At 41.1% G+C, this 10,505-nt stretch overlaps 1 protein-coding gene and 1 long non-coding RNA gene across 2 annotated transcripts; both read right to left on the bottom strand.

The window, feature by feature from the left end:
- Positions 1 to 2,625: 2,625 nt before the first annotated feature.
- LOC123746888 (uncharacterized) lies at positions 2,626 to 5,562 on the bottom strand. The gene is made up of 2 exons (XM_045728743.2): positions 5,434 to 5,562; positions 2,626 to 3,333 (listed from the first exon to the last, which is right to left on the bottom strand). Exon 2 carries the CDS (start codon positions 3,330 to 3,332, stop codon positions 2,715 to 2,717), a length of 618 nt encoding a protein of 205 aa, XP_045584699.2. The 5' UTR covers position 3,333; positions 5,434 to 5,562; the 3' UTR covers positions 2,626 to 2,714.
- Positions 5,563 to 7,262: 1,700 nt separating this feature from the next.
- Positions 7,263 to 9,006, bottom strand: LOC123746892 (uncharacterized). The gene is made up of 2 exons (XR_006771578.2): positions 8,909 to 9,006; positions 7,263 to 8,406 (listed from the first exon to the last, which is right to left on the bottom strand). It is a non-coding gene; the product is annotated as an uncharacterized lncRNA (long non-coding RNA).
- Positions 9,007 to 10,505: the final 1,499 nt, after the last annotated feature.

Raw genomic sequence — 10,505 nt, 5'->3', positions numbered from 1 at the left:
ACCAGTCAGGTAGCAACAAACCAGCTAAGGAGCGACGACCCATAAAGTGTTACATATCCAACAAATCTGTACGGAAATCGAAGGAAGATAAATATGTATTCAACTGGTCCTTCCATGGCAATGTGTGTGTGTTTTCCCGCGACGGCTTGTCTCTTGTACCAACATGTTGCAACACTGGGTCATCCTCACAGCGTGTCAAAGGTCAGGGTTTAGAGATGGTCATCCACGGCGATGTAGTTTGTGTTGTATGGTTATACAGGGCGCTGTAGTGTATGTGTGCATGTTGTATGATCATTTAGAGTGTTGTGTGATCATCCAGGGCGCTGTAGTGTGTTGTATGGCCAACCAAGGAGTTGTATAGTGTGTGTGTGTGTTTTCATGCAGGGTGTTGTATTGTGAGTTGTGTATTCATCCAGGGTACTGTAGTTTATGCTGTATGATCAAGCAGGGTAGCTGCAGTGTTTCTTGTATGATTACCTAATGCTGTATTGTGTGTTTTCGAGAATCCATAATATTAACATTGGAAGTGATTTCTCAATTTTAATGACAACCAAACCAAAAATTATAAATTTACAGTTTTTCTGAAGTCCTCAAAATGGCTTTTTGAAAGGCCTTTGTGTTTCAATGTGTAAGATTCATTTTGACTCTTGTTGTGGTTTTGACTGATTTTTTACTGTCTTTTGTTTCTTAAGTGTGAGCCCCAGACTGGGCTCAACACATGGGAATGAGATCGAGCTCAATAAGCAACACTGGTTTCCATAGCAACATAAGAACTGACATCAACATAACCTAGGGGGAGGGAGGGTTCTACCAAGGGAAAGTGCCAAGCCATTACGACTATATAGCACTGGGAAGGGTCAGGATAAAGATTTGGGATGGGACGGGGGGAATGGAATAGTGCCCAACCACCATTGGACGGTCGGGGATTGAACGCCGACCTGCACGAAGCGAGACCGTCGCTATACCGTCCAGCCAAAGTGGTTGGGCGAACCTAACTTAAGGATAATACAAATATAATAATCATCATTCATTGTGTCGGGGGGACAAGCAGCCATATGTGTATGTATACACGTTAGGCTTATATCAAAGTTTCCCCCCTCCCCCAATAGCTCGAATTATTGACCTCTTTCCAAGGACACAACTCCCACAACAAGCTGACTAATGTTGACCAAACCACACACTAGAAAGTGAAGGGACGACGACATCCAGGAGGAAACGTCCTGGACCATTGACACGTCGTCGTCCACATATTTCAGCCACGTTATTGTGACTCCTCGTCAACCTGACTAATTCTTGGGTACCTACTTACGGCCTCCTGCAAGACACATCAGCGAGCAACCATGAGAATTCCACCCAACTACCAAACTACAGCGTCAGTTGCAAGTCTTACTACCCACGGTGGTTAAGATCTCTCTTAAGATCTTCCCTCTTCGACTCGTCTCCAGTTCCTAGCTTAAGATTTCTGCATCCTCGCCCCTGCTTACCTGCTCTACGGTCCTTGGAACTTACCGCTAGGTGAAGGCACGAGATGAATCACCTAATGAAGGCACATTAGGTGATAGAAAATGTACCCAACCATTTATGTTCCGTCCGGGATTCGAACCCGGAACTCTCGATTGTGAGTCGAGAACGAACCCGACTCTCCTACCGGGACCTTCTCGTCAAGAATTGTCCACAAACTAACACAACTCATCCACAACACAGTGAAAACTTCAAGGCCAGGATTCAGCAAACCCTTTAGTGCCTATGTACGAAACCTGTACATCATTCCTCAATCATGGTGGCTTAGTCTGTATTTATAAAACAGTTTACGAGCTCCGACCCGCTACGAGGTTGACCCATACGAATAAATTTGCTCGAAAAGGAACTCGCAGCGGTTTTCAGATCGTAAATTGTTTAAGAAATTTCAACTAAGCCTCCATGAGTGATAACAAATAAACAGGTTTCGTAAGTGGGCTCTAAAGCGCTTGCTGAACCACGGCCTTCAACCCAAGAATGAGTGGTAAAAAATAAGTGGTTTTCCTTCAATATCAAAATACTACAGTAAATAATGTATTAATCTCACTTATTATCGTTTTCTATTGCATTCAATGTGTAAATTTAGGTATAACTAAAGTTTTTATAAATTAATACAACTTTATTGTGTACACTTTCAACATAACAATGAAACAAAACAGTCAGAATGTTGCCAAAGGATAATAATACATTAACAAAAGAAAAGGTTCAACAACAGCTTCACACACATGTATTTATGTTGTTACTTTTGTGTGTGTATGTTGTATAACAAGGAGTGCAATCTGTATTATTTTGTGAAACCTAAATACACATATACACTCTTCTTTAGATCAGCATTCTTTCACTGATCCTTTGCGGCCTTTGTTGAGGTATATAACATATTTTTCCACAAATTTGTTGATATTTTGGCTAAACTCTCGATATTTGCCACAAACTTGGTAATACACACAAACTTTATTACATACATGAAGTTTTGATAATTTAGACATATTGGTTGATATCTGATGTAAATTTGCTGATATTTTAAGAAAACGTATTGATATTTTCTGTGATTGTGATCCGTAACCATGTAATTAGACTCGCAGGTGGAAAGTGACAGGAATTCGTCCCTTCAAGTTCAACTACGTTTATTAAGACAATAAAACACATCTCAAAGGGATAGAGTAGCTAAAGCTATTTCTATCCTCCTCATTCGTCCCTTACCGACCGCTGAGGCGCTGGGAGCAGCAGTAGTACTGGTTCTGGTAGTAGCTTTTGCACCAGTACCTGCAGCCTAAGTAGCCGTCACCGGGGTTGTTGATGTAGAGCTGGTTGTAGCCGCGCACGTAGTTGGGGAAGTTCTGCGGGGTGAAGAATCCTTGACCGAATGATAGTCCTGCCAAGCTCTGTCCTAGGAGTGGGTTCACGCCGCCTCCATGCCCTATGCCGAGGCCTCCAGGCTTAATGCCGCCGCCGATTATACCTCCACCGACGCCTCCATGCCCTATGCCGACGCCTCCATGCCCTATGCCGAGGCCTCCAGGCTTAATGCCGCCGCCGATTATACCTCCACCGACGCCTCCATGCCCTATGCCGACGCCTCCATGCCCTATGCCGAGGCCTCCAGGCTTAATGCCGCCGCCGATTATACCTCCACCGACGCCTCCATGCCCTATGCCGCCTATTAAACTTCCACCTTTACCGCCATGAAGACCACCTCCTTGGATACCGCCGACGCCAATTCCACCAACACCGGGATATTTGGGCCGCTGGGCGCGTGACGGAGCCAGGACGCAGACAGCCAACACCAGGGCGGCCAAGACCACGAAGTGACGCATGCTGGAATGTAAGAGACGGAGACTTTTGAGACGGTGACCTTGATATTACTGTCTTACTGTCAACACAAACACACTTGGGGTTATAGTGGATGTTACCAATCCGTTATTCCCAGTTGAAAGAATAACGAACTCGTAACTTTCCATTAGAAGTAAAAGTAGAAATTAAGAGAAATAAAGATGTTAGGCGTTACCTCATAGTATATTATTATTATTACATTAATATATGAAGGTTGAAGCAAGAAACATCCCTGTATTCTTAGGGTAGTGTTGTATGGATTTTATATGTAAAGACACGCTGAGAATAGCCAGTGGTGCGAGAGGGTTATCTTGAGGTTATCTTGAGATGATTTCGGGGCTTTTTAGTGTCCCCGCGGCCCGGTCCTCGACCAGGCCTCCACCCCCAGGAAGCAGCCCGTGACAGCTGACTAACACCCAGGTACCTATTTTACTGCTAGGTAACAGGGGCATTCAGGGTGAAAGAAACTTCGCCTATTTGTTTCTGCCTCGTGCGGGAATCGTACCCGCGCCACAGAATTACGAGTCCTGCACGCTATCCACCAGGCTACGAGGCCCCCGTGTTGGAAGTTGTTGGAAGCGGCTTAAGCGCAATGACCTGGAGGCAAGGATAAGCGAGTACCAACCTTACAAATGGCCAGTCAGTTCAGGGAAATGTAGTAATAGTAATTCGAATTGCGGGTACCAGAAAGAGGTTACCAGGAATCTAGATAGATTAGTAATACTGTGATGGCGAATTAAGGTCAACTATGTTGAGTTTCCTAGTGTAAGTTGGAATAATAGGATTTCCTACTAATAATGTAGGTAGCTTAGCCATCTAACATGGCGGCTGCGGCCATGCTGTTTTACCCCTCAGGTTAATTGTAAAGTTCATGATGTACCTATTAGTTTCAGTAAAGAAAACCCTTGCATGTAATTAGATATCCATTTTGCCACCCATTGTGAGAGTTTGGCCCATTAGTATTCTAAGATAGAGAAATGACTGATGATTTGTCATGCTATGGTTGTCAGAAACTATGGGTTTCTGGCAACCATTAGTTTGTACAAGGCCTACCACTGGTCTTGTGAAATGTTATATGTTTTAAATAGGCTATTGTTAATAGTATAGTTCCATTTGTGTTAAATGATTGTTAACTAAATTACCAGCTTAGATCTGCTCAACAGTTCTAAGCAACTGATTAAGAAGAGGGACTAGTATTTTAATTACTATATTGACCGGCGTCCAAACGTATCTCATGCCCGAACACTGTACCCGTGCCCATAAAAGTGACCTTGATATTACTCTTACAGACAACACAAACACACTTGAGGTTATAGTGAGACTAAGATTGTGGGGCTTCAATAAACTAAGCAGTGCTGACTCTCACGATTCAACATCATACACATGTTTTATATATTTTAGTATACTGATTATTTATTTAATAATGAAAATTAACACGTGATGAAAAATGTGACAGTGTCAGACCACGGAGGAAGAACTGAAACAGGAATTTCCTTAAGTACTTTCGTATATTAATATATCTTCAGAATGAATGAATGAATCATTCATTCATTCTTTTTGAAGATGTATTAATAATATATATTATATATATATATATATATATATATATATATATATATATATATATATATATTATATATATTATATATAAATATATATATATATATATATATATATATATATATATATATATATATTTATATAGATAATGATCTATACTACAGCAAGACACGAATTACACATACACAACACAAGAACTCATGTAGAACAGAAAGAGTATGTGGGAGGAATTTGGTTTGGTGTTGGGCCTAAGGCCTACCAAGCTCCGGAAGGTTAAACTGTCCACCTATACACGTCTCTATGTATTCGCCCCTGATGAGAAGAACAGGTTTAGATCCACATACATACCCAGCGGAAAATGTGTAGGATATACATACCTGGCAACGTCGGTGAGGTATACATACCTAGCGGTATGTGCCGTATGTACATAACCCGCTTTCTAACACACAAACACCAGACTATATGTGTGTGTGTGTCTGTGTCAGATATACATACCTACCGATTTGTATCTCTGGTAAAACATACCTGGCAGAGTGTATCAGAAGTGAACGCCACGGAGAAGTGAGACCGAGGACCCGCACCACTCTGTATATATACTCCTAGGAACAGCTAAGACCCGTTCAACGCCCTCAGCCACGCTGGGTTGCCACCCCCCAAAGCACCATTCTCCTCAGAATAGATCATAGTCCACAAATACTTAACCAAAACTTTGACTAAAGAGAGAAATCTCTGTAAATTCACAAAGTCTTCGAGCTGATAGATTATCGTTAATGTGACTGGGAAGCAAACAAAGAGTTGATATAGAAGTTGTGGGAGAATATACTATTTGCAAACTGCTGCTACAGGAATATACCGCTCGATGTAGCGTGTGCAACTGTGCTAAAAAATTGCATTGATCTTGAAATACATAAACCTGTATTCTGCAGTTATTCTGTTTCCTCTCGTTAGAAATAAACACACACACACACACACACACACACACACACACACACACACACACACACAAACTGAAGTAGTCTTAGGTTAACTCAATGTAGTCTACATTAATTGGCTGATAGGAACCAGCACGGTTACTGCCAATTGCAACAGGCGACCGCCGGCCTATTCATAAATCGTGTTGACACAACCTATTTCAGTACACAGAAATTTGAAGATTTTGTTGAATTTAGAATTTACTACGAGTTTTTGTGGTCACCGAACCTGAATTGTCATCCTGCTGGCCGTTAATCTGACCTTCCTTGCCCCCCTATATGGTCTAAAAAGACCACTTTATGTTCCAGTGTGACCCGACCCATGTCCATGGTCCTAGACCGACCCGTTATGTGTTCCAGGGACACGATGACATAACCCAGCCTCCGTCTCATCTAACATTGTACACACGTGTCACTAGTATCAACTTTTATCTAGAAAGCCACCTTCAAAAGCACTTGTTGAAGGACTTCAGTCAAATAATTTCAAGTGCTCCACAATATGAAGAAAACTTTGATAACATGTTGTGTTATTCAATGATTTTAAATAAACTCTGGAAATACAGAGAAGCTCAGAGTGTGTTCTTTCGTAAGTATTGTGAAAAAGTTACACCCACACAACTTCCACGTTGCTGTGAGAGTGATTCAACTTTCTGGGGAAAGGCTCGTGACTGCATCTTAGATGTGAGGTTAATTTTGCACTCGTCTGAATGTGCATCAATAATATTGTGAGAGTGTGAGAACTACCTCAGAGGTGAGACCCAGCCCCATACATAGTGGGGCTTATCTGTAACAAGGTACAACTACATTTAAGTGTGAAGACGTAAAGAAATCAAGTCAGAATCAACATCTTACCAATCGCCAGCAGGCAGGTGATGCGTCACAATAACGGGGCTGAAGATATGATAACCTAACCCCCACACTAGAAAGTGAAGGAACGAAAACGTTTCGGTCCGTCCTGGACCATTCTCAAGTCGATTGAGAATGGTCCAGGACGGACCGAAACGTCGTCGTCCCTTCACCTTCTAGTGTGCGGTCTGGTCAACACGGATTGAGAATGGTCCGGGACGTAGCGAAACGTCGTCGTTTCTTAACTTTTTGATTGTGTGGTTTGGTCATTCCATCCCCAGCAGGGTCTAAACCTCTCATTATCGTGGACGATATGAATAACAGTGCTACGACAACACTACAAGTGACGTACATATGGCCAGTTAAATAGTTGTGAACTATTTAAGAACTAACTACTGCACATCCCACACAATTCTGTTGGAATGTTAAAAAAATAACATTTTGATTTTAAAGATAACTATTTCTAATCAATTTCTTCTGTCCTTCACTCGTGGGGTCGATGGTTCGAGTCTCCTAGTACTCAGGTGAATGAAACTATTTCTAATGTTCAGCAAATTTTAACAAATTCTTCAATATTACATACTACCAACTTGATTAAATGCTTTCTCAATTTGATCGTGTTTGCCTACTGATGTTAAACTATTTTATTATCTTCATGTACGAAAGAAAATGATTGTTAGCGTGAGACAAAATAATTGTATGAGAATTTTTATTTATTCTAACACTTGAGACCAAAAAATATCGTAATACTGCCTGAAGAGTTTTTTTATTCTGATAATCTATTAACAGATTGTATAATGGTGCAGTGAAAATAAATTTATTAAACTAAATTTTGCAATACATTATTGCAAATATTTGATAAACGATCTTAAATACTATATACATTGCAAACAAGAGTAATTTTTTTTAAATTTACCCATTGAATGTGTATGATTATATACACTGAATGTGGCATAACACCCATTATATACATCGTTCTGTCATTGTATACATCGTTATATCATTATATACATCGTCACATCATTTAATACATCGTTAAATCATTGTATATCGTTATATCATTATATACATTATTTTATCATTACACACATACTTTTATCATCGTACGCATCGTTATATTATTGTATACATCATTATATAACTGTTTACATCGTTAAATCACTGAATACATCGTTATATCAAATGTATTCAGATCAATCGATCGCGTGAATGAAGAGCGTGGCGAGGCGGAACGGCTCTCCGACGGCATCGTCATCGAAGAGAGCTCCAGAAGCTTCCAGGTGGTTCTTCGTAGTCTCATGAGGGGGAGCAACAAGTGTACTCGCCCTTGTACTTCTTAAGGCACCAGTACTTACAGCCTTCTTGGCCATCGCTAAGCCTTCCTCCAAGGCCTCCGTCGGCGCCTCCAAAGCCACCAGCAACTTGTCCTCCGAGAACCCCGACGCCTATTCCTCCAAGTCCTCCGAAGCCGTTGGCAGCAGTTTCTTCAAAGCCGCGGTTGCCTCTAATGTCAACGACGCCTGCAAATCCGTTGCCATCAGCAAATCCGGGATTGAAGCCGGCGCCTCCATAGCCAGGGCGGCGGCCATAGCCATAGCCACCATAGGGACGGTGGGCGCGTGACGGGGCCAGGACGCAGACAGCCAACACCAGAGCGGCCAAGACCACGAAGTGACGCATGCTGGAATGTAAGAGACGGAGACACTTGAGACGGTGACCTTGATATTACTGTCTTACTGTCAACACAAACACACTTTAGGTTATAGTGAGACGGTGACCTTGACAACACAAATACACTTGAGGTCGTACTTGAAAACGTCTTCAACTATTTAATGATTTGTTTCAAAGATTTATATCTTATTAAAAAAACAGACATGTCCTTAACAATTAATACATATTGCGCTATTGTATTTGTCTATCAACAAACAGTAGATCATCATAACGAATTAAATAAACCAATTTAAATCTACATCTAGAAATGTTTCCTTTATGAAAGAACTCAAATCATACTCCTTGCAAGGAGGTCTCTCTCCTTGACGATGTGTTCGAAGATAGTCTACCCCTCGATATATACACCCAGAGATGTATACTCGGCTTATCGGTGTATGTACACTGAGTTTACTTAGTCCTGGACTAAAGTATTCTTGCCGATTGGTCAGTAAACTGTTGTTGTCTTTAATAACCTTGTATAGATTGATAGGAGTTAAGCCCAACGCCAAACCAAGAGACTCTTGATTTATCAAGAGCACAGACTAGAGTGAGCTCTCAGAGAGTCCCGCCTGCTATATATAGGCTCCAGAACTCACAGGATCTGAGTTGCCATCACAACTCCACTCACAGTTCCCATTCAATTCAATCGATCAATTTTTGTTTCATTAAACTAAATAATGACTAGCCAGTACTTTATAAAGTAATATAAAAAACTATGTAAGAATTTGATTAATTAATTACAGATTGCATGTAGATAAAGTGCTATTAAAACTGTCATTGAAACGAACAATTTCGATGGAAAATCCTGAAGAAAAGAAATACCCCAAAATATTTGGAAAATCCCACATAAAAACTAGGAAGAATTGTACTTGAGTTTTTTTGTGATAGATATGGAACGAAACTTATTGTACTTTTGTCCTTGAGTCCCTTCTATATAATATATTTTCTTCTATCTTCTACATATATATATGTCTTCTTGAGTCTATAGGAAGCCTTATTTATGCACACAAACACACACACCTTCTTTTGAGATTTACTTGCTTACACTCACTCACACACACACACACACACACACACACACACACACACACACACACACACACACACACACACACACACACACACACACACACACACACACACACACATACACACACATACACACACACACACACACACACACACTCTCTCTCATCATAAGTAAATATGTAACTGCTTGTTGAATCCTCTCCCTAATCACACTGTTCCTGCTCCTCCGTTTTACACAATGTCATCGTCATCCTGTCTTCTCCAATACTCAAGTGATATTCCAGCCCGTCCTCCTAAGGTTTCCCAACGTCAAGAAACTGTCGTACTAAAAGTGCCTTTATCCTAACTTACCAGAGGACCCAAAACAGGTAACGAGACAGTATGTAAATTTCGCAAGTCGCTTCCATTTTCTAGTACGACGAATTTTTGGCCTTAGGTAGAGTATACGTCCAAAATGCGACGTTGTTCTAGGAGGATAGGTTAAGATGGCCGTACTCTGAATGACACACTAAGAATGACAGACACAATAGAAGTGTTAAACATGCTGATGTTAACAGTGCTCTCTGTTGCTATGTTAGGGACTCTTATCATCCTTGAGTTTGGGCTCCTTCTAAAATAATGTTTCCTGCCTCTAAGTTTAGCAGAAGCCATCCGGCTCTCATACACAACATGCCCTTAGTTCTGGCTGTGTTGCTGTTGACTCTTGCATAGTTAAATGCTCTAATCTTTTTAACATACGTGATCTGACTTTCTGTCTCTCTGTGTTCTCATTGTCTTTCTATGTTCTTCTGTCTCTCTGAGCTCTCCTTCTGTGTCTTCTGTTCCCATCTCTGTTGTCTAATATTTTGGCTCTCTATTACTTATAACTTTTTCCTTTCTCTTCTCTTTTAATTTTTTTACTTGCCGTTGGGGCGTCTGCGGCTGGGCACCATTCCTTCCCTCCGTCCTTTCCCAAATCCCCCTATTCTTATATCCAATGCAAGTGCTATATAGTCGTAATGGTTCAGCGTTTTATCCTTGTAGTTACCCTACTTTCTATAT

The sequence above is a fragment of the Procambarus clarkii genome, chromosome 93 (assembly GCF_040958095.1).
Source record: "Procambarus clarkii isolate CNS0578487 chromosome 93, FALCON_Pclarkii_2.0, whole genome shotgun sequence".
NCBI lineage: Eukaryota > Metazoa > Arthropoda > Malacostraca > Decapoda > Cambaridae > Procambarus > Procambarus clarkii.
This window is presented reverse-complemented; position numbering and strand designations above follow the sequence as displayed.